The following is a 24,588-nucleotide window of genomic DNA, read 5'->3' on the forward strand; positions in this document are numbered from 1 at the left end:
TCTGTTCCAGGAGCTCCCTTACTTCCTAGTGGATCCTCCTGTCCATCATTCTCAGCCATCCGGTGAGGCACTTCCCACTTGCCTGTTTGTCAGGTCCCTCACATAGCGGTGACGTGACTTCAGGAGTAATATCCAATACCTACTTGTTCAGCTTTCTAATGCTAACCGTTTTGTTTCCAGAGCCTCTCTTACATTCTCATGGCTGTGTCTTGCCTTCAGCTGGTGAGCCACCACGCAGCTGATGGTTATCACCAACCCGGCTGTCTGTGCCTGGCCATGAAATCACTTGCTCGTGGCCTGCCTCTTGCTTCAAGCTGGGAACCAAGCCTGCACCCAGATGTGCCTCTGTGCTCTCAGGGCCATGCAGTCACGTTCCCAGCGGGCGGACCCACCAGCAGGGTTGTTCCCCCAACCTCAGTGCCTTCCTCCACTGAGCTCTTCCCCCTTCCTTCCCAGCTAGCACAGAGACGGGGCTGCTTTGTGATATCTTTGGGCCTCCTGCGTGATGCTCACTGCTTCTCTTTCCTCTTCAGCTGGCAGGGGGTGAGCCACTCGGAAGTGGGACTGCTTTATGGCTTTGTCAACAAACCCTGCCCTCGCCTCAATTTTTCCCGTTGACCAGGAGTGGCAGTTTAAGGATTGCCTGCCGCCAGCTCAGTGCACACCGATGACACAGTGCAATAAAGGTGGAAATTGCCATCTTCTAGCTGGACTTCTGCCTGGTTTTGGTTTACTCGAAGAATGAGTAATTGCCGCAGTTCCCCTGTTGGCCCAGTTACTCTGCCTGGCTGCTGCTTCTGCAAATAGTTCTAGAGGTGGAGAGCTTGCTGTCCCCAGCCGCTCCTCCCGTGGCCGTGTGGGTTCGTTGCTCAGTCCTGCCCTGGCTGCGGCCTTCTTCGGCATCTGCTCGCCAGGGCTGTGACCCTTAAAGCCCTGGCGGAGCACTCAGGAGTTCGTACGGGGCTGGCGGTATCTAAACCATGCAGGGCATCTGCGCGGCGCTGAGCAAGTAACTGGGTGTGTGCTTCTCTTACAGAAAACGTAAAGGCTTGTTTTGGGTCTGTTTCTTTGATCACAGAGACCACGGCTCTCGATTAGACTCGAAACGTCATTAATGTCGCTGGGGAGAGTTGACACCGTAGCTCTGTCCATCTTTCAAACCAGCAAGATATCTGGTGTCGTGCTTTGACAAGAGTTCAGTGCGTGGCAACATCCTTGGTACGCTTTCAGTGTCAGTTACTCTGTGCAAGGCTCTAGCAGAGAACTGTCATTCCAGCAGCGCTTGCCCCTCTCTAGGGGCTTTATTCTACAGGTCGTTTTCTTTATTTGCAACCACCTCTTTTTATAGGCTCCCCAGGGCAGCAGGCACAGCACCGAGCCTTCTGGAATCCAAGATGCATTTGGACAATGCTCCGAGATGTGGTTTAATTTTTAGGTAGCCCTCTGTGGAGCCAGGAGTTGGACCCAGTGATCCTTGCGGGTCCCTTCCAGCCTGGGAATTCTGCGGTTCCGTAGGTAGCAGCAGAACACAGTCCCTGACCTCTGTTTAGACTTTCATTGGCAGCATGAAGTGAATAAGCTCAGAAGTCAGCCCATCAGTGAATGACTTTGTGGCTGGTGGCCATGGTGAGATTTGCTTTAATTTGTTTTATACAGGATTTAAAAAAAAAAAAAAAAAAGGGAAAAGAAACCCTTTCTTATGCATTGGGAAGCCCTAATAGCATTAATTGATTTTTTTTTTTCCTGTGAATAAAGGCAAGTTCAAAGAAACTTTTCCTGAAAGTGCAGTTGACATTTGAAAACTAATCTTGATCAGATTCTCAAACCTGTTTTGAGCACACACCTTTATTCAGTGTTAGGAGTTCTCGAGAAGTTTGTTACAGAGCAGCTGTGCAGACTGTCATAAAGCCGTGAATTCCTCTCGTCTTTCACCTACCAATGGAAAAACTTCTGCCATAGTTCAGATCTTAACTGCTGTATTTAGGTAGTGTTTTGTTATGTTTTAAGAAAATGTATAGCTTAATTTGCTATTACAGAAGTTATTTGAAGGTTTCCCTAGTGTTTGAAAGACAATATTGCCTTAAAGCTGCACCACGTTAAATAATGCTGTAAACCCAAGTAACTGCCCTGGAAACCGTTCTGGTCCTGTCAGGAAGAAACATGGAATCACTTTCTTTTTAGAAAGTTTTCTTTATCCGGCACTGTCTTTGCTCCACCACTTGTTGCACTTCAGAAAAAATAAAATTGTGAGTTCTGTGATTGGCATGGGGCTGCTTCCCGCTGGGAATTAAGACGCTTCATGGCGCTTCAGCCCCGGTGGATACTGGTCTCTTGTTCAGGCAACAGGCAGGAAGAACAGAAAAAACGGAGAATTCCATGTGTGCTTGCATGTGAAGGCTCTGAGTTGCACAGAGCAGGAGACTTCTGAGCAAGCTCCTACGTGTCTGCCCAGGGACGATTTTTGCTGAGCCCTGGGAGCGCAGGGGACTGGGACGTGGGGAGTGTTTGGCTTCCTGAATCTACAGCTGCAAAGAAGAGCAGTTGACTTTGTCCAGACATTGCAGGGTTGGGAAATGAGAATGAATAGGCGGATTAACTGAGTGTATATCTTCCTTTTTATAAACCAACTTTTTTTTTTTGGCCACAAAGGTGAGATTCAAATCTTGAAACAAAAACTGCTGTGACTACAAGATAATGATGTGCACAAACACCAAGAGCATAGCGTTCTGCTTCTGAATAACGTATCGATCAACAAAAGGAAGCTACTCTAGCTTGTCATTTGCAGTCATGTTTTGATGTCTCTGCGTATAGCTGCTGTTTTCATAGTAGCCCATGCTTAGTGGAAAGTGGGCACATGTCAGTGTTTGCGGGAGCTCAGGGTACTTCGCCTGTGAGAGCTTTGGTGTGGGTGTAAAGAAGAGCTGGGCTTCTGTGAAAGCAGAACTAGCTCTGGGGTGACTTTTTTGCTTTTTCGGTAGGAAAAAACAAAAGGATTTTGGTCATATATAGCAGGAGACATCTTGACATAAGCACAATATCCAAGTAAATGGTTATATGGCAGCTTAAGACTACTTCAGTCTTGCGCTTCCACTTGCTCTTGCTTATAGGCTTTTCATACCAGTGCAGTGCTCGCCTGGTCCCACTGTGAGCCAGTTGAGCTCCTGGGGCTGCCAAACGTGTCTGTGCCCCACGCTGCGGGGACAGGGCTGCTGGACGCGGCTCGGACGGGGCAGTGCGCAGCCACCGCTGGCTTTGGCTTCTGCAGCCCACAGTTAAAGTGGGCCGGGAAGAGACTAAAGAAAGCCTGAAGTGACCTGTCCCCGCTTTGAGTTCTGCAGTCAGGTAGCCAACCTCACCTTTAGTCTGCCAAGTCGATGCTAAAAATCATTCGCAGCTGTTTTACATGCCTGTGGGTAGGAGAAGGCCCGGAGAGGCCCTTCCTGCCCAGGCCTGGCTCACCAGCCATCGCACCGAGCATTTGCCGGGCCGCTCTCCCTGCCACAGCACGGCCCAGCCCTTCTCCATCCCCACAGGTGTGGTGCGAGTCCGAGAGGGCTGAAAGCTGATCTTTTCCCTGTATTGACAGGGCTGGGCTTCCTTTGGCGTCGGCCCCTCCATGCTGCTCTGCAGCCCCCGGCGGGGCCATGCGTCAACCCCACGCTGCAGGAGGCCACACCAGGCCAGCTGAAGCTGCTCTTGGGTGGCATCTTGGAAATTCAGAGCATGCGTTTATGTAATATATAGACGGTTTCTGCCATCAGCTATTTCGCTGGCTTTGTGGAAATGCCTGCAGGAGCTGTGCTGACGAGGTGCGGTTACCACTGACGGGGCACCTGTGGAGCTGAGGAACAAGGGGCTTGTCAGCAGGACGTCTTCTTGCTGAGTGAACCTGTGGCAGCTACACTTCTGCTTTCCACACAGGAGTGAAATGCTTGTGAGCTTTTTCATTATGAAATGTAGTTAGTTCAATCAGGAACTAAAACTTCCTTAATTTAAGGGTAGGATTTTATATATAACGTCTTGATCCAGTGCCAGGGAGCTCTGGCTGAGTGGGAGAGAAATGACATGCTTAGTGGTCAGAATGACTAAACTGGTGAGACTTGAAATGCTAATGCTCCTCTGCGCCATTAGAAAACTGGCAGTCCCTGCTTTTTAGTGTCAGAAAGACTTTATTTTTAGTGTTGGCACTTGATCAAGTACTGGACTCGCTGCTGATTGAAATAATGGGTATTAAAATCATGTTGGAATTAAGGGGATGAAGATGATGAAAAGGGAGAGAGTAAAATGATAATCTAGACTGGATTTTAAAGTCAGTCCCACGTGGCCTGTCACTGATGGAGGTATGTCCTCAGGTCTGTAAATGGAAGTGGCAAACCAGTCCATCAGTTACAGAGGAAAAGCGTGATGGTGGAAGTGGAGAATCACAGTGCTGGGTCCTGTTGGGACAAGAGATGAATTCAGTGTAGGTTCTGAGTGCACGGAAGCACAAATAATGAGGCTGGAAGAGCTGGCAGAAGGGGTTGATCCCAGCGGCTCTTTACATTGTAAAATATGTGTGTCTGTGGTCATTGCTGACCTCGCTACTTCTGCCAGAATGCGATTAGATTGGAAATGGTAAACGAGGGGCAGGAAGATGGGCAGTCCTGTGTGCCTGCGCCCATCCTCCTAGCAGCCTGTAAAAGCAGAGCAATCCCGCTTTCTTCCCAGTGTGGTGCCATCTGTGTTTGACTGGATCAAGCGGGGAGTGTGTGCGTGTCCAGCCGACCTTCTCTTTCTTTACCGCAACGGCTCCTGCTTCCCAAAGAAGGCAGAGCTGGAAGCTTTGGCATGCCGAGGGCTACCTCGGCGAGAGCAGATAATGCTCCAGCCAATGGTGAAGTGAAGCGTGGTGCTTCAGCATTCACTGGCAGTATCATTGCTGCATAGCGAAAACAGAAGTCCCCTGATAATTAGAAAGAATTTTACAGATGTTCAGCTAACCCATCAATAGCCTAGCGCAGTAGATATTTACATCTACCTCCTCTTAAATAAGTCTGTGTCCCCAGCGCGTATGTGAAGGCATGGAGAGCTGCAAAACGTGGTTTCTGTCCAAAGCAATTCTCCGCCTGATAGTTCATGCTGCTATTTCATCTTGAAAATGCTATGTTCATGACATAATTATGCCTTTGCACGTATCCCTCTTTTCCCTTGTGCTCTCCTGGAGTTTTGTTGTGCTAATCATTCTAAGAGATTTGTTATTAGCTTCTTTTGATGAGTGGCATGGATACTGCTGAGTACTTCTAGTTGTTGGCTTTTATTTTTTTTTCCAATAGAAAAATCTGACATAATCCATATCTCTTTTCTTGCTTGCATGAGAAGTATGACTCAACTGCTGTTTAAAAAAAATTAAGCAACATAGATAATTAATCAGACTAGAAAATGAATAGTACTTTTTTACCTCATTTTCCTCCCTTTTCCCCTGCTCTTTTTAATACTGAAGCTACCTCTTTCTGCTGGTTCTAATACAATTGCTTTGGAATTAGACTTGCCTGAGGAAATTAAAATATAAAGATTTTAAAACTAAGTTCCTGGTACAGAAGTGCCTGTGCAGGATATTCTAGCTATAAGGGCCCTGTGAAGCCAGAGCTGAGAAGAGAGAAGGGGAGGTACAGATGCTCCGTGGTTTTGCAGGAGCAACAGTAAAAGCTGCTTTGTTTTTCTCAAAATCATTGGCAAATGCAGTCCATGCTGCTGGAGACGCAGGATCACTTGAAAGTGGAATTTTTGGTAGTGCCGACTCTGACAAATGCCCCCTTAAGTGTAGAGCTGTGATCGTGAGACACAATGGCAAGGTCATACCTCTCAGTGCTGACAATTGCTAGTGGTGACAGTTGCAAGGCTATTTTGGGAGTGCTTTTCTCTTTGTTTTCTGTGAACTCCTCTCTCTGTGTTCCCAGATTTAACCCTGATGCTGTTCAGCTGTCATCGGGCTTGCCTTCGTTTGTGGAGTGCTGGCTGGTTTGCACTGTATGTTGACATCATATATTTACTCTTAAATTTGCATTCAGTGGAAGATTGACTCCCTTCGTCTCCAGACTAACCTTATTCCATATATTTTAGACTTATGACAGGAGAATATAACATAAGTAAGTCTTGCCATTTAATTCCTCTGACTGTGACCTATGTGTTGTGGCAGCATGACTTTACCGGCCTACTAATTCTTCCAGTCCAGTTTATTAACAGTTAATGTCTGCTGGTGTAAAGGTTTTCCTCTGGTTTGCAGTAACACCTTAACCATTTATAAAACTCCTCAAAGTGCTTTAGTTGTATTAATCTTACAGCCATAAGGTTGTGGTAAAGAGAACCATGTTAAGTCTAAGGTTAAGGAGTGAGATGGTAAATGTTGGCTCTTGGAGTTTTCCCTTGTGACTGCCGGTAAGCCCTTAAGGGGAGGGGGAATTGTCTCACCCTGTTGTGAATGGGTTTGTGCTGGTCTGCAGGCAGTGGAAAAGGACAGGTACTGTGAGGGTAATACATCCCACCTAGCTGAGACAGGCAGCACCCTCTGGGTGTATCTGTTTCTTTAAGTCTAATTTACACTTTGAAAATATAGATAAATAAATCTTGTGCAAGGCAAGGTGTGGGAACATATGGCTGGGGCAGGTGGGACCCTGGCAATCTGGGTTTAAACCTACTTAAGCTGTTGTGGGGTGGTCTCAGATTGAATTCAAGACTGCATTTGCATGCACTCAGAGAACGTTCTGCTTCTTGCCTACCACTTTTTATTGCCTGCATTCACTGCAGTAACACTCTAGCTCAAAATAAAACCCAAACATTTTAATCAGTTTGAATATGATGTGGTTCTGTCTGATCGTGTCAAAAACAGTCCCGCTGGTAATGTTAGGAAGAAGTTTGTATGAACAAAATCCACTTGTCGCCCCATATCTAATGCAGAATCTTTTGTAGCTCATGGGTGGTGCAGCCTCTGCCATCCAAATGAGTCTAGGTCGGGTTTCCAGCATGAGAACATCGTTCAGGAGCAGAAAGCTAAAGGTTTGGGCAAGTGAAGTGTCTGAGCAATGGAGGTGAGTCAATTCTGGTTCAGAATGCCTGCAGACATGATACAAATCTGCATATAATCGTCCTTCCCCACCATTGTAAAATGCCCCTGGATTGACAAAGAATAAATGTGTGTGTGCACATATGCACATGCATACATGCACACACAGATATCCTACACATACATATCCACAGCCTAGGAAGCCGGTCAGAGTTCACTGTGGACCCTGCCTTGAGCAGGAGGTTGGTGGACTAGAAGTTTCCTGAGGTCCCTTCTAGCTGCAGTGATTCAGTGATATGTAAGTTGTTGTTTACCTGACTGATGCAATCGTGTGGAGAGCAGGGTGCTTTTTAATCAATTGCAGATAGTCCCTGCTCTGAGGATCTCATAACCTAAAATATAAATTGTTTTGCTATATGCAAAAATGGAGCGACTTTCTTTGGCAATTTAGTTACAGAGAAGGTCCTGAAGATCAGTGTGAGAATGTCATACCATGGACATAGGGTTGTATGCAAGAATCTCAGGAGTGTTTGGTAATACTTTGACTAAAAAGTTACAGGAATTGGTATCAGTGATGGAGCAGAGGGAGCCAACCCATGTCAGGGGACGGCTGGATGTATAAAGAGCTGTGGGGATGGTAGCAACACTTGCTTTCCTCAATTGGAAAATGGTTAAAGGATGAATAAGGTGAGTTCATAGAGCAATCTGATTTAGCAGCAGCATTTTGCATAGGTAAAGAGGTGCCATATTCCTGTGAGGCTGATGAGGAGAATACCAGAGTGCTTGAGGAGAGGTGGCACGTGGCCTCTGCTGGCCTGACATCTGTAACGCTCGGTAAAAAGGCTGCGTGTGTCTGACGTGCCAGTTTGCGTATTGTATTTACATGTGACAAGTGGAGTTACCAAATGCGATTTCTATGCAGGAACTATGAGGGGTGTTACACGAGAATCTGACGCGCAGGATTACTGGATTTTCACTCTTCCAAACAGCAGAAGTCACCAAGATAGGATTCGGTCACAAGACCGATGTATTCATAGTAGAAGCATGTAACACAGAAGCCAAGGCACTAGCCCTGTCGTCTTTTCCCTTTCTACATCTTACCTCTGCCTCAAGAAAATGCATAGGTTCTCTCTTAAATCCTAACCAACCAAGAAGGGAGCACCAGGGAATTAAATACAGCCAAAATTAAAACCACGGTAGTTATTACAGGTTTCCTGGCTGACTTTGATTCCAAGCTCTTGTATGCACACTGCTGCTATTTTATTACGTGATCGTATGACACTGGGTGATGCGACATACTGTTTGTAAACTAAATATTTACTCAATGGGACTGCATTTAGAAGTGCAACATGCTCTCAGCCAAGTTCACCCTTGTTAGATGCACTCGTGTACGCAGTGCTACCAAACCACACAGGTACGCAGCAGCCGAAGCGCCCGTGCTACTGGGGAGCTGCTGGCACTGAAGTGCTGGCGAGAACTGTTCTGCCTGAAAACCATCGCACTGAGTTTTGTTAACGTATTTATGTTAAACTGCCATGATACTGGCGAAGTTGTGGAGAAAGCAGTTGCCTTAATGTGGGTGCCTGTGACAGTACCACTGACATGCAATTATTGCCACTGCTTCCGTGTTCTTCAGGGATTGTAACCAACCCTGTTTGTCCATGCAAAGCAAAAGTGTATTACTTTTTTTTTTCCTTTCTACTCAGCTGATCCCAAGTGATTTCTTAGAAATTTATCAGGCGGTTTGGTTGCTTCCCTCCCTGCCATCCTGTGTGTATTTATTATATAGTGGGAACGTAGCACAAGTCATAGGCTGGGGGTTGACTAAATCGTAGAATCACAGAATATCCCAAGTTGGAAGGGACCCACCAGGATCATCAGGTCCAACTCCTGGCTCCACACAGGACCAAAAATCAAACCCTAAGTCCGAGAGCGGTGTCCAAACCTTTCTTGAGCCACGGCAGCTCAGTGCTGTGCCCACACCCCTGGGGAGCCTGTCCCAGTGCCCAACCACCTCTGGGTGCAGAACCTGTCCCTAACACCCAGCCTGACCCTCCCCTGTCCCAGCTCCATGCCGTTCCCTCGGGTCCTGTCACTGTCCCCAGAGAGCAGAGCTCAGCGCCTGCCCCTCCGCTCCCCTCGTGAGGGGGCTGCAGGCAGCCATGAGGCCTCCCCTCGGCCTGCTCTGCTCTGGGCCGAACAAACCAAGGCACCTCAGCCGCTCCTCACACGTCTTCCCCTCAGGCCCTTCACCATCTTTGTAGCCCTCCTTTGCACATTCTCTAGTAAGTTTTATGTCCTTTTTGTACCGTGGTGCCCCAAACTGAACACAGTACTCGAGGTGAGGCCACACCAGCACAGGGTGGGGTGTACTAGGGCTGGTGCGTCCCCTACCCAGTGAGCAGCGCTGCACGTTTCCACCCAGCGACTTGTTGGAGCTCGATTGCTGGTGCTGTGAACGCTTCGGTCTGATCCCATCTGGCTCCTTCTGCTCCCTGATGTTTCTCTCTCTCTCTCTCTCTCCTGTGGGGGATGCCCAGGAGATATGCAAACCGAAAGCCTCGGCAGGCAGTTGGAGCTGTTGCGTTGCTGATACTCATCAGAAGTTAGACGGAGCTTGTGTGTTCTGTGTGCTCCGAGGAAGGAGCAAACGCTAACAATGCCATTATAATAATGAGGTTTCATTCAAGATAAAGATCAGATTGTGTCTGGTTGTTGAACAAGCCTTGCCAGGCAAGCAGAGTTTTGCAGAGCTGTTCTGTAACGTTTCCTGGTGGCCCCTTTTCGTTGCTGTAATGTAAACTTCATGCTTTAAAGAAGAATGTGTTGGCAGTGGCTACTGGCGAAAAAAATCCTGCGAGTGTCCCTGGCTGTTAAGGGCTACACCTGTTATCTAAGAGGGGGAAGCTAATATGCCGTATCTGCAAATTTTAGAAACTGAGCACTTCCTCCCTATGGAAAAACTGCTAAATGCTGGTCCCCTGCCAGGAGCAGAAGGAACACCATGAGCTGGGGATGGAGGCTTGCCCAGCGATGCCCGGGATTTAAACTGTACGAGCCAACTTTCTTTGAGTGGTTTGTCGGTAATTCTGGGCACTGGATGCAGTTTGCATCAAAGGCTGCTAAAGCTGTAATACATTAGTGCCGTTCCAGAGGTACTTGGGTCTAACCCGCTGCCAAGAAAAATACAAGAATGGCAAGAGATCAGCTTGCTGAATATCTCGGGCTGTCTCATCTCCTTGAAGGTTGTATTCTGTCTTTTACAGGTAGAGGACAGAAGGTAAAGAAGAAATTAAAAAGTTAAAGAGACAACAAATCTGTGCTCTGCAATTCATTTGCGTTTAGCCTCTTGTAGTGTACTAGCAGCAGTTAATACACATGAAACAAAGCCGCTGAGCGTTAGCAGCACCTAAACTTGTAAGAAATAAGCCCAACTGTCTGCTTCTCTTTCTGCAAAGCACATTCCAACAGCAAAATAGGGGAAGAGTGCTTCATCAAATTAATAACTCCCCACGGAGAAGACAGCGTTACTTTTGACTTTTTCCTCCCTTTCAGGGTTGGGGGGCAGGTGCCTGCTTCATAATACTGCAGTCCGATGCAGTTATTCTTACAGTGTTCCCAAGGAATGCTGTATCAAATAAAAGAGGAGAACTTTGCATAGCGATAGATCCTCTCAGGTTACTGAAGTTACCCACTCTCCTAAATTTAAGATTGGATTAATAGTACTTAAGGGAGGACACATCTGCCGCTTCACTTCCTCTTTGTCCTCTTCTCCTTCCTCCAGTAACCTCAGAAAACCTATTTTGCTTAACCAGAAGGTGAACTTTACCCTCTGAAACTCAGTGAAACTTTTTATTTTCTTATATGGTGTTTTACAGTGCTTAATTTTGGCAGCTAAGCTCAATAAAACACACAACAGATACTTTATGGAGGAGGATAGGGTGTCAGCAGTCAGGGCTCTCCAAATTTTAGGTGGCCAAATGTGTGCTGAGAACTTCTAACCAGTGAGAGTTCCTGGTGTTTATAGCTTGGTAAAGTGATCTTGTGTATGGAGCAATTAACACCACAAATATATGTGCAAATGTGAATTCTGTGTAAACGTGTAAATGTTACTCAGATGACACTTAAAAATACACGTAGAAATACATTGCAACCCCTGCAGGCTGCCCTTTGGCCTGTTCGAAATTTGATACGGTTTTTGAAGTTCTTAAAGTTTAGGAGATCTTTAGAAATGCCTCGTTTTACTTATTATCCCACTTGTTGACCTCATAATTATTGCTTTAAGTCTTATTAAAACTGTTCTAAGAAATGATGCAAATAATGCTATGCCTGATAGTTTCTTTGGGGAGACAGCAATGGGATTTTCAGAACTGATGAGGGGTTGTTCGGTACCTCCGTGGAATGCCAGTTCCTGACATTTCTTTTCTAGAAATGCAGCGGAGAAGGAATCTTGGCCGATATAGTTTTTTGTAATATTACATAATTCGCACATTTTGATACTTTTGGCAGGAAAGAATCATACCTGTTAAAGTTAGCTCAGCCTCAGGCCATTTATACAACTGTTCACGTTACTCAGCTCCGCTCAGTCCTATTCGTATGTGTCGCTAACTAATGCTAAAATAAATATTTGCCAAGCAGTATCACACCGCTTGATCACACAACGCGAACAGCAGTTTTTCATGATAGGTGCAGAAGGGTGGAGTGAGGTTATTTTTCTTAGATATTAAAGAATACATTTTTGCTCCAGTAAGGACTTGATCCACCATTGCCACGAAGAAAATTTCTAGCACCAATGCAACCAGCAAGCATGAAATATGTTACGGTTCCCTTGGGAGAGCGAGGCCCTGCCTGCTGTCGTCAGCACCCATGTAGCTTTTTTTGACCCAATGTCACTTTGTCATCGTTTTATCTCTTCAGGGGCCAGGCGAATCAAATTACTGCAGATTTCTTTGTAGGAACAGGTGGGGTTTTATCCCATTATCCCTTCTGTTCCCAGCATGCATTCCTTAGGAAACATGAAGGATGGGGACCAACAGAATAATGAGGCCAGTAACAGGCATAAAAAAAAAAAGTGTGGGGGCTCTTTTATGCATCTAAACTTTTTGTTTGTTTGTTTTTGAGTCCAGCATATCCAGTGGCTCGAGGAAGTTCGGTCTCTTCTCCTGGCCTGCTCCCAGTGTGTGCAGAGGTAGTGGGTGGCAGCTGTTTGGGTGGTTTAAATGATAAACAGTGTAAATATAATACTCCATCTATCACATGCACATAAAGCTCACGGTATGAAGAGGTTCTCGAGGCTGAACTTAGCTCGGCACTTAAACTGCAGGTAATACTGCTATGCTGCATTTCTTCTGGAGTGAGTATGCACAGGCACGAAACGCCCACCTCGCTGCTTTATCAGAGCCTCGCTGATAAAATTCTTCTGCGAGGCTGTGATTCTGCACTTGGCCAGACGTGACGGTCCTCAAAAGAAACCTCTGTGTGGGCAAACGTGTCTTGGCTATTGTCAGAGCAATACGCTTTTACATGATGGTAGTTTTATTTAAAAAGTGACATGGAACGGTTGTGTTCCCACGTTAAAATGTAATTAACTCATCAATAAGATTAAGTATGATTTGTTTGAGATGTGTTGGGGAAACTTGTGCTATATTACCCTCAATGTGGGTGGCAGTGTGAAGTGCATCGTAGCTCTGAATTCTTGCAGGCTCGGACATAGATTCTCCTAAAAATTGCCTCTTGAACTGAGAAGGGAATATTACATTTTGTATATCCACATCCACATCTCTGTGCGTTGCTTACTTTGCCTTTCTACTGCATTTGAGTTCATCGTTAAGGACATAAGCCATTAATAACTTTGTTTGCATGGTTTCTAGGATTATGGAAACCTGGAGTGTATCTCTTTTAGAGTACGTACAGTAGGCAGGGACCTTAACATAGTTACATGCGCGCGGGCACACGAGAGTCCCCCTGTGCCTCGGGTACAGCAGGAATCTCTGGCTTGCATCACACTGGGGGCTTGTATTGGGGGGTTTGCTTCAAGACAATTCGTTTCCTGTTATAACAAGTAATGAAACTGAAGAATAGTGAGTGGTGCTCATTTTAGAATAGCGATGGATGTGCCCACATCAAGCGGTGTGAAGGACCGAGTGCTGTGGGTTTTGGAGGACGCTCGGCCAGGATTGCCCTTCTCGCAGCGAGGAGCGAGGTCTCTGCCTGCAGCTGAACACGCAGTCACAGACGGCCCTTTTGCCTCCCAGTCATGCCTGGTGCTTCTCAGCTGAGGCACACGCATTGGGACGTACGTATTAAATTGCCAGCTCATCCTTAAATAGCAGCCTCCAGTGAACTGCGAACGCACCACAGAACGTGCTGCAGCCAGGAATTTCAGGAAGGAGGAATTCCACCTAACAGAACTGCTGAGACTTGAAAATCTAGCTAGGTTTTCTTTTGGCAACTTCAAAGCTAGCAGGTCTCTGTAAGTGCAGGCTCTGGAGTTAATGGAGCAACTAATAAAGGGTTGTCGGTCTCGTCCACAGCTCGCTGGGTCTGTAGGGCTAGCAGAGAACGTTGTACTTTGCTATAGTCAGGAAAACAAACAGCTACTGCTGAATAAGGAAGTTAAGCCAAGTGTACCATTTTGTGTCCCATCCGGTTTGTATGCAGTCACTTGTATAAAATTCTGCTTTTGCTATAATTCTGTCTGCACAGGGCACCATCCAGTCTACAGGTGGACTGCCTTACTCAGTCGTCTTGAGGTTATATTTTCCCTGCTCATCCCTACTGCTAGTGATATTTCAGTGATTTTTCTGATGTTATTTTGCTGACATTTGGGGGGAACAGCATCACCTAAATAAGCATACAGCTTGCCTTGCTTAAAGGAATCCGATGCAGTACATAAAGCCGATACAGATTTATCATTTTACAGTGTCTTTGCCCCGCTCCAGGGAGTTAAGCATGGGGGAGAGGAGGGGAACAAATCAGTTGGTGAGAAGGTTAAAGCTTGGGCAAATTCAGAGATGGTCCACCTAGGGACTCCGAGTTTCAATTATTTTTTGAAATTTCTGAAATTATTTTAGTTTAGTTCCCAGCTTCATGCTACTTTAAGTTTCAAAGTATGCTAGCTCACAGTGTGGGAAACTCAGCCCAGGCATTGCCCCTGACAATAAACTGCAAATGGAAGTTGTTCACTTGATTTACCACCAATTTAATACCATCACCTTTCTTTTCTTCCTTCTCTCCAACTCTTCCCTCTGCTTGCTCCCCTCCCTCCTTTCTCCCTCAGGCCTGTATAGATGAGAACCTGGACATGGTGAAGTTCCTTGTAGAAAATGGAGCCAATGTCAACCAACAAGACAACGAGGGCTGGACCCCTCTTCACGCAGTGGCATCGTGTGGCTATCTGAACATAGCAGAGTGAGTGAGTTTCAGGCTATTCTGGGTATTCATAACACTTTCCACGTCTTCCTCTTTGGAGCAGGTACACAGACAACTGATGCTCTGAAACTCATACAATGTCTTGGAAGCAACATTGAAAGTGGAGAAGATGTGTTCCTTCTTTTAGTGGATCCTCAGTTTGTTCTGATGAAGGTGGAGCCTGGAAATGGTTGTCTTTTGCTGGTCCCACTAAAATGATTTATGATTCATTAGTCCACCACAGCTACCAGAAAGTTACTGCAGTATGAATACTGATAAGTATTTCTCAAAGACGGTGGTTGGTTTTAAAATTTATGTTCAAAAATGCCTTTACCTTTTCTTACCTCACCCTCCTAGATTGGTGTTTAAAACACTTTTTTCTTCTGAGAATTTTATTGGTTACGAGATGTATGAGCTGAAGAAGGCATTAATTGTTCCTGAATGAACTGTTGGCGTGTTTTTAAATAAGACAAATTAAAAATTTGATGATAGCTCAGATAATCTTTCGTTCTCATCTTTTTTTAAAAAGCATAATCTTATCAGATGAGTGCAAGAACTGGGGTCATTTAAATAACTACAGAGAAAGAAAAGCTGTTTGCATGAGCCACTGACCAGGGACCTTGCATTTAACAATGAACTTTTCTAGAGTTGAAATTTGATAAGAATATGGAACACTCATTTGAACTTGAAGTAGAAGGCCAAATATCTTGTTCTGCCACTTGCTTTACTGTACAAGTTGCTCTGAAGCCTGCACATGAGTTCTAATACATTGGCATGGGTCTCATTTGTGTAGGTATTTAATTAGTCATGGAGCTAATGTGGCCGCTGTGAACAGTGAAGGTGAAGTCCCATCTGACATCGCAGAGGAAGCAGCCATGAAGGACCTGCTTCTGGAACAAGTAAAGAAACAAGGTAAATCAGTGGTGGGGTTGAATATGAGTCAGAACACAAAAACTAAGAGGTTTTATAAAGAAATCCTGAAGGCTTTCTGCATGTCTGTAGATGGAGAGATCTGAAATCTGGACCAAGTGGCAGCAGAGAAACTTTGCTTCAGTAGCAGAATGTTAGAATGAAAGCAGAAGGTTTGTGTTGTGCAGTCTCTGTCCCTCTTAGCAGAATTGTTAGCAGCAAGACATCACAATACCAAAAGTTGATTCGTTAGATACATTTACTTTAAAAGTGAGTTTTAATTCTGACCTCTGGTATCAATGAAAGGTCTTAATACACTCAGACTTGATCATGCAGAAGTGAGATTCACAGTCCTGCCAAGAGTAGGGACCAGGAAATGGGGATGTCTGGCCTTCAGTGATCTGCTTTTTCCTGATCCTTACCTAGACTTCTGCAGCCCATCTGCTTAGCTATTTCCCCTTTTCTCATCGGGTGTGCCTGTCTGGGGTGCTGCTTTGTGTGTTGTCCCTGCAAAACCATCACTTGTAGAAGCGACTTGGACAGTGTAACTAGTGTCATAATTAAGAAATGATTCGCCAGTGTAAAATTTTCTTTATGCTCATTGAATTCATCTGCAAGTGGTTAGGCATCTTTATATATAATGTAAGAAGTTTAAGTCCTACCTGTGAAGTTCATCAGGGATGGTTTTGAGTGATGCACTTACCTCTACTATGTTGGAAAAGATGAACTGGGGTTATCTATCCGAAGTATAGTCACGTTTGAGAGGTATGGACTGCATGTTTAGCCTTGAGAAGAGAAAGTCAATGGAGGAATGTAACCGCTGTCATCCGCTACCTCTTGGGGAGACTTAAAAGGCAATGGAGCCAGGCTCTTCTCAGAACTGCGTTGTGACAGAAGGAGAGGCAAAAGGCACAGGTCTGAGCATGCAAATAAGGGGAAAAATACTTCCCAGGAAAGCGATGCAGTGCTGGGACAGGAACCCAGGTAATTTGTGGCATCTGCATCACTGGAGGTATTCAAAACTTGGATGTGTACAGCTCTGGGCAACTTGATCTGGCTTTGAAGGTTTGCCTCCTTTGAGCAGGGATTTAGGCTGGAGACCCACCAGGATTCCTTTATATCTAGATGATTCCATGACTCCAGGGGTTGGTGTTGGGGTTGTTTGCATGCTAGATGGAATCCAGTCTTCTCTAATCAGTGTGTTCTGCTTGGCACCTAGTGGATTTTTGTGGAGTTGGAGGTTTTTTTGTTTAAGTTATCTTCAGGTGTAATTAGGCAGACACCAGTCCTTTGCTACTTCTGTTGATCGTGTTACTGTTCCAGCGGGGAGTCTGTAATTGTCCGTCTGAGAGCTGGTTGTTATTTGTGCAACTACTCCTGTTAGAAAATTTACCCAGAATCATGCTTTTTTCTGGTAAATAGAAACTTTCACTTTCTAGTCTTGTGGTATTTATGACAAAGTTATCCTGATTGTGTTCCCTTTCCCCATCCACTTTGGCTTAAATAGCTCTTCTCTCATGCTTACTCTGCTCACATACTTGAGAAGAATTGTCTGGTCAGCCTTTGTTTTACAGGGCTGGTCAAACCATGCCCATCTCCTCTCTGCAGCCAGGCTTCCTTGGGTGACCAGGAAGATAGAGATCCTTTCTTTACATCATTGTAACCTGTCTCTCTTTAAAGTGAGTGATGAGAACTGTAATAACATAGTTGAAACCTTACAGGGCATCAAGGCAGTAATTCTGCCTCTGTTGCAGATATTTTGCCTGACACTTCATAGGATTCTGTTTGGCTTTTTCATTGCTTCACCACATTAGCGGCATCCTGCTAAGATGCCCTGAAACAACCATCTGTCTCCACTGAGAAGTTTCCCATTGACACAGTTTAAAAGGATCATAATTGCTGGAATAAATGCGTTATAAACTTCAGACAAGCGTCCATCTAGCTCTGTCTTCAACAGTAGCTGAAAGCAGATGCCTAGGGCAAAGTACAAGAACAGGACAAGCTTGTATGGTTCCCCTCCCAAGCATTTTCCCAGCCTCCAGTCACCGTGCCTCAAGGAATTCCTGAGCCAGATGGGCTTTCTGTACATTTGCAAATCCCCCATGGATTTCTATTTTGTGGACTTGTGCAGTCTTTCTTGGGAACTCCAAGCATGTATAGCGTTATATTTAATAACTACAGATGTGCTGCTACTCTTCTACAAATCTATAATTCTTGTTTTAGTCTTTGCAACATCCTGCAGTACTTCCCAATTCAGAATCTGAGTTGATAAATGTTTTTTTTTTTTTCTATTTTAAGTCTAATGCCCTACAGCTTCCTTGGTAATCGTGTTGTTGTTATATTGAAAGAATTAAACCATGGGGACAGTTGCTTTTCAACACCATTCTTGATTTTTTTTTGAAATTTGTCATCTACTTCATATTATTTTCCTGAGTCCAAGAGCCCTAGTCTGGTTAATCTTGTACGGAGCTGTACCATGCTTGTGATTGATACGTCATCCTTATATTACCGTATTAACGTGAAAAAATCCACTCACTAAAACAAGCCTGAGATAGTTTTGCCTCTTGTAGGTTTAATTGAAGCAGCCCATCAGCCAGAAGCACCTGGTCTCTCCACAGAGTAGCAGTGGTTTCCTCAGGTGGAAAACTTGTCCCTCTTGTTATCAGCAAGGCTGTGTCTTTATACCAGATGTATGTAGCAGTGGACTCACTTGTCTGACTGCATCTAAAGCAGATCCCTTATGCCACCAGAGTAGACCTTTTTTTTTCCTCCTTCCATCCCCAAAATGATTTAGAACTGTTTTACCAGAATCTGGTGGTTTGCAGCTCAAAGGAATTGATTAAATATTTCTTTCAGAGTGCACAGAGTGGCCCTAGTGCAGTCCAGAAATCTCTTTACGTGCAGCTTGCTGGCTTACTGAATTCTGAGTGAGCATGCAGTTGGGGTTGTGCTGGTCTTGCAGAAGATGTCTTAGGATCATTTCTTCACATTTACACTGCAGATTATGCTTGCACCGTTGTTTTAATTCAGTTTGTTATACTGTTCTTCATGAATTGGTTATTTCAGTCTGGAATTCTGCATATTTAGAATAAAACCCTTCCACCACTCCTGGTTCGCAGCTGAGCTAGTAGCTGATCAGGCTGGTTTGCAACCAGTGTCTCAGCTTTCAGAGTTTGTTGTTTGTTTTTGTCAGACAGCTTTGAAGTTTCTGACAGCGATGCAGGAGTTCTCCCAACTCCTAGAAAAAGCTTTTGCTGATTTTTGTGGAAGATGGAAAGAGGTTGCTAACACTGCAAATAAAGGTTGCAAATAAAACGTACGGTAAGTTCAATAAGTGCATGAGAGCTTTCACTTGATAATCTCTTCTGTGCTTTGCTGTCTTAGGTGTAGACCTAGACCTGGCAAGAAAAGAAGAGGAGCAGCAAATGCTACAGGATGCCCGACAGTGGCTGAACAGTGGGAGAATCGAAGACATAAAGCAGCCCCGGACAGGTGCCACAGCTCTTCACGTGGCTGCGGCTAAGGGCTATTCTGAAGTGATGAGGTAGGAACTCCATCCATGGCTGGTGCATTGAGTTGAGTCTGGTTTCCATAAGGAACACGTCTAGCTTTACGGTTGAGAGAAATGTGTTTCATACCTAGATCTTTATGCTGCTGCCTTCTCAAAAGGCTTTGCACAATTATGTGCCCAGCTGTGGTGGTTCACCTAGAAATGTATAGAGGCTGGAAGGTTCTCTTCTGTACCTCTAGGCCTTCAGGGAGATTAAAGCTTTTCTGAGACTGAGATATAAATTAGAAGGTTAACTTTCCCTATGAGAGTAATAGTTTTAGGGCTAGGAAATGAACCCTGTCAGGGGATGAAAGTGTAACTTAAGCCTACAAGGTGACAATACATGCTGCATGGCCATCACAAACACCCCAACAGTTTACGTGACCGGCTTGTCAGCCTAGTAGAAAAATGCAGTGTCCTCCCTTACCTTACGGTCCTCTGCCACTTACTGCTACTGCTCTTGCAGCCATCAGCAGTGACAGAGAGATCCCACCACGTAACAGTGCTGCTGCTACAGCATAAACGAGCTTATTATGAACGTAAATGTGCCAGGTGTGGCAATTCCTGGCAATTAAGCATTAATATTTTTACAGGTGAGGTCAAATCAGGGATTCCAACAAGAAAGCTTTTTTCTCCGTTATTAATGTTTGGGTGGAGGTACCCATAAAGATCTATCTGCAAGGTTACTCCATTTCCCAGGTTAAAATCCTTTCTGGAAACATTCATCCAGCTTGATTCCTTATTTCGTAGCTTTAAGTGCCATGACTTGATGTGCAAGAGCTGCTTCTTATCAAGCTCTAGTAACTTTGTTGTTCTTCATGTTTCCTCTTTGTATTCATTCATTAGAGCTTATAATTGAGTTATGAGCTGTCTGTGCCTCTGCTGTGCCCAAGAACAGTAATTCATCATGGATCATGTGGAATAGAAATCTAATATCTCCTAAACAATACGGGATGTCGATCCTGTGGGTTTTCAGGGGAGGGCTGCCAGTAGTCATCAACGGAAGCTGCATTCGCCGTTTGCAAGGTGTCTAGTTCTGATCGGCTACTCCTTTGCATTAAATGTTGTAATGATAAACAGATCTCACGGAGAGCTGACATTGTTTCACTCTCATGTATTTTATGGCCACTCTGTGAGTTCAAATACAAAGCTTCAGTGACTTAAACCAAAGGGGTTGAAAGCCAGAAGCTAGCTAACTCTCCGATGAGACAGAATTTGTCTGTGACCTTCAGTCTCTTAACAACTACGTTCCTCCCTTTTGCCAGCTGGAGAATCAACATAAAGTCAGAACCTGATTTCAAATTTCTTTCACAGAGAAGCATGCCGCTGCTATAGGATGGCTGTTTTAGTTAGCGCAGTAATGCATCAGTGTAAAGCTGTGGGAGTTTCAAGACTGTTAGTGTCATTCCGGGGTCATGCTAGACTTCCCCTGAGCTGAAGGAAGGTGGCTGTGAATGGTGGAAACCCACCGTGGAAACTTGCAGTAGCAGTTTTACTGAACTTGCAGAATTCCCCTGGGATGTTCTTCAATATTTAAGCAGTTGGATAATAGTTTTGATACACGAGCAGCTTGGTACTTTCACCTGATCACTTGCGTACTACTGTGCATATGCCTCTGAAGTTTCAGACTACAGTTGTCTCTCTTTTGTTTTGTTTTTAAATATTCAAGCCCCAGATGCTATGCAACCTTAGCACTTTGCTCTGATAGAGGAGGGAGGCAGGTGGAAGGTGCACAGCAGTAAAAGGGATGCATTGCTGCTCCCTGGCAGGTTTACTTAGCTTTGGCTGTGCAAGGTCTAGTCTGCAAAAATGCTGGAGTTGTAGATAATTTAACTGACAAATTTCCCAGCTGGCGATCAGTCAGTAATGTCTCTGCTTCTTACCTGGCAGCCCTGCCAGCATTGGCTTCTTACAGACCATTCCTACAGTGTGTCCTTGTTCACCCACAGAACCAGCACTGAACTTGAGTTATCAAACGTCCTGTCCGTGCCGGGTGCTGTGCCAGTCCCTTGTTACAGGGGTTATGTCCCGGAGAGATGTTGCTGGTTTGCCTAGTGCCTGCGTGAGTCTGGTGTCTCTTGTCTGTTGCAGCAGTTCAGACTGAGTCACCAATGCCAGACTAGAAATTAAAATGTTCTCCAATTTAGGACGTGCTGAAAGGCAATCTTATCAATTAGACTCGTTGCAGCAGGTGTTTACAGTGGCAAAGTCACTTCTTTCATTATCCTGCACACTTCTGTTATGTGTGTGAGCACATCGGCCGGGCTGTTGCTGAGATGAGTAATGACTCAAACGTATTTTAAACCATGTTCCCTACTCTGTGACATATGGCGTGACCTCTCTGTGTACAGAAGTCCTTCTTGGGTGGGCAGGACTCAATACTGCTTCTTTTCTCAGGCTCTTGATCCAGGCTGGCTTTAATTTGAACGTCCAAGACAACGACGGCTGGACTCCGCTCCACGCCGCTGCGCACTGGGGAGTGAAGGAAGCTTGCTCCATCCTGGCGGAGGCGTTGTGCGACATGGACATCAGGAACAAGCTGGTTAGTGAGCACAGGCGTTGGCACAGCGTGCAGTGTGTTTTATACCAGGATGCATATCACCTTTTTGCCATAATTGCTTATCAACTTGATCCAACAACATGACAAAGTTGTGTGGTGAGCAATTCTCCTGCACGTGTGCTAGAGCATTTAAAAGTGTCAGAAGATAAAGACCCTTGACTGAAGGAAGGAAGAAAAGATTTCAAGCACTACCAGGAATGATTAGGGATGAAACTTTAGGACCAAGAGCGTGTGAGAGGATAGGAGCTAATCTGTGTTTTCCTATTTTAGTATAATCCTGACAAATTAAACAACAAAAAGTCTTGGAGTGCACAATAATACACTAATATTAAGGTACAAAGCATTGAAAACTCATGAACCCTTGAGAAACTGCCAGTTTTAAATCCTTCCTGTTCTACAGTCTTGGTCATAAAAATGGAAATTGAAAAATTCACTCATGAGAAATGAGTAAAGAAAAATAGGATCTTTGTGAGAAGGAAAAAATAAGGAGGGAAAAAAACAAACCACCACACTTCTAATTGCTAGAAGTTTCCTTGAAGAGCCCATGGGTTTTCAAGAGGTGAAGTGTGCTTTTCCAGGGTTGTTCTTTGTTTTCCCTTCCCTGCTGTGATGTCCAGGCAGTGTCTGTGAGCCGCTTCCTGCTGGAGCGGATTCAGTTGTGCCATGACTGCTTCTGTAGTAGGAAATGAGGTTGTGTTTACTTGGAACATTATCAGGGAATGAAAGCAGATGAGAATTTGGTAGGAGAATTGTAGCACTATGTGGTTTGAGCTTATCTATCTGTACTGCAAGCTGATGCAAAAGAAATAGCTGCAGGAGAAGGACCCATTTTACCGTGGTGAGCTCTCTGACATTCAAAATACTGCGAATCTTTTTTTGTTCTAAATGCCATCAGAAGCTTCTCCAAAGTGTTCAGAAAGCATGTGGGTTTCCTATTTTAATAGACTTGAAAAGAGACAGACGCAATTATATTCGCTGCAATCAAATGCCTGCTATTTCCTGTCAAGAACTATTACCTCAATAGTCAGATGGCCGAGACAATCTGTATTTATTTGATCGCTGGCCGTCAGGTTTCATTATGTGTTGTTAATAAAATGGTGGTTATAGCTTTAGTTATGGTATAAATGTAACGTAAATGTAAATGATTTCTCATTTTATGCCCCAAAGTATTTTTTCTGATTTGCTTTATTTGTGAATGCCCGTGGATGTGGAAATAGCTCCCAAATCCTTTGGCCTGCTGATGGTTGTCAGCCTTTCAGGAGGTTCATATACATAATGATATAGTAGAAAAGGTTGATTGCAATCCTTCCCAGTCCAAGAGCGTGCTTTTTACAAGCCTGGAAACTTTAGTGTATTACTCTTGGCTTAGATTTGATCAGCAGCAATGAGGGAACCGCTATTCCTCTGATCGTGGATCGTGTCATGAAACTGCCATCACTGCCACTTGGCGTTCCCTGCTGTAGAGTGCAGCAGGGTGCATTGCGCAGCATCTGGGGGGGGCTGTAGCGTGCGTTCAGTTTTGTTCTTCGCTTGTAAATAGTGCTTTCTGGAACATTAATGGCATGCTGTGTTGGATAGCTTCTTGTGTTCTCGTATCGTTCCAGGGCCAGACGCCGTTTGACGTGGCTGACGAGGGACTGGTAGAGCATTTAGAAATGCTGCAGAAGAAGCAAACTGTGGTGAGATTTTGGGTGATCATTTTCCACCTCTCCAATTACGTTTCTGTGCACAGGTGTTCCCTAAAGCATATGGTGTCAACAGAGGCATGAAGCTGAGGTCCAGCAATTTTTGTTAGTCATTCAGAATCTTTAATTGCACCAATATTTTCAGTAGCTAGAAATCTAGAAAGCTGGGTGATTGTATCAAGAAGGTCAGAAGCATGCTGACATGCAGAATTCTGTAAACTGATAAGGAATTGTAGTTCATCTTTGGAATTGCTCTTCTTTAGTTATTTTTAGCTCTCTAGCACCAAACTGCTCTTTATTTAATGAGTGACTGTCCAAGTCAACTTTGTGTCTGTATCTAAGGAAGTATGCTGTCACTGGTAAGAAAGATATTTGTTACCACATCTGCCTTTCTTACAATAGGGAGACTTTTGATTGAGTGAGAAGAAATTATAATCTTCAGGGAGTTCCAGACTGGAAAAAATCAGTGATTTCAAAACCATGTTAAACTGCTCTTTCCTAATGCAATGAAGGTATTGGAAAGAGTTATAAGTAGAAAGTTGCCATTAAAAAAAAAAAAAAAAAAAAGGCAAAAATATATCTTGATCTAAGTAAAGCCAGTCATCAAGCCAAAAAGTTGGTTTGGGATTACATTTTTTCCTATTTCAGCTGGTCTACACAACTATATTGCCTGCGTGCTTTCAAAAACTAAACCAACCTTCTTTTAAAAATAAGTAAATAAAAATCAGAAAGTATCATTTAAAATGTTGGATTCAGAAACAGACATAATGAGAACATTGCTGATAAAAACCCAGTAAAGTATTTTGAGGAACTGACAATGTGGGTGGTAGAACTCGAACTCTGATTATAACACAGCTGCTGTCATCTTTAAATAGCACCCTTAACATTCACAGAAACTTTTTAAAAATTAATCAGCTTCTCCCTAAATGAGGTGTTGATAAATACTACCAATGTTGTACTGCGGGCTTCCTCCTATCGAACTACACCGGGATTGTGCAGATAAGTGTAGTGTTCAGAAGAAAAGGAAAATAAAAACAACCAAAGGAATTTTTTGGATGGGTGCTAGCCCATTTTTAGGCTTGCTTTGGAGGGATTAGCAACCCCCCTTGTTCTCTATATTAGTAGCACTATATAAAGGCCTTTTCCATTTATTAAATGAGTGTAGCAGGAAATAGTAGAACTGGAAAGAAGGGAAGAATCTTTTTTTCCAGTGGATGTGTGTTTTTTTTAATTGAAGATCCATTTCATTGTGTGTGTTTATCATGTGCCACACTGAAATTGCTTAAAATAGAAAGCTTAATTTGTTAAGGATAAAATAGGCAGTTCCAAAATACTTCTCTAAGTGCATTAGTTCACTTTCAAAATGGCTCTTAAATCAGACTTTTTAAATCTAAAGCTTAAGTACAGAATACAGAGAGGAGCAATGCGCTATCCC

The 24,588-nt window shown here is 44.3% G+C and overlaps 1 protein-coding gene across 9 annotated transcripts in view; it reads left to right on the plus strand.

Moving 5' to 3' along the window:
- Positions 1-24,588, plus strand: part of PPP1R12B (protein phosphatase 1 regulatory subunit 12B) — a 119,613-nt gene that overhangs the window by 16,003 nt on the left and 79,022 nt on the right. For all 9 annotated transcript variants that reach the window (XM_040536301.1, XM_040536303.1, XM_040536302.1 and 6 more), the window contains exons 2-6: positions 14,319-14,449; positions 15,243-15,361; positions 18,743-18,902; positions 21,306-21,450; positions 23,073-23,147. In XM_040536301.1, coding sequence (XP_040392235.1) covers positions 14,319-14,449; positions 15,243-15,361; positions 18,743-18,902; positions 21,306-21,450; positions 23,073-23,147 — 630 coding nt within the window. The remainder of the gene's footprint in view (positions 1-14,318; positions 14,450-15,242; positions 15,362-18,742; positions 18,903-21,305; positions 21,451-23,072; positions 23,148-24,588) is intronic.

Source organism: Cygnus olor, chromosome 24, assembly GCF_009769625.2.
Source record: "Cygnus olor isolate bCygOlo1 chromosome 24, bCygOlo1.pri.v2, whole genome shotgun sequence".
In the NCBI taxonomy this organism is placed as follows: domain Eukaryota; kingdom Metazoa; phylum Chordata; class Aves; order Anseriformes; family Anatidae; genus Cygnus; species Cygnus olor.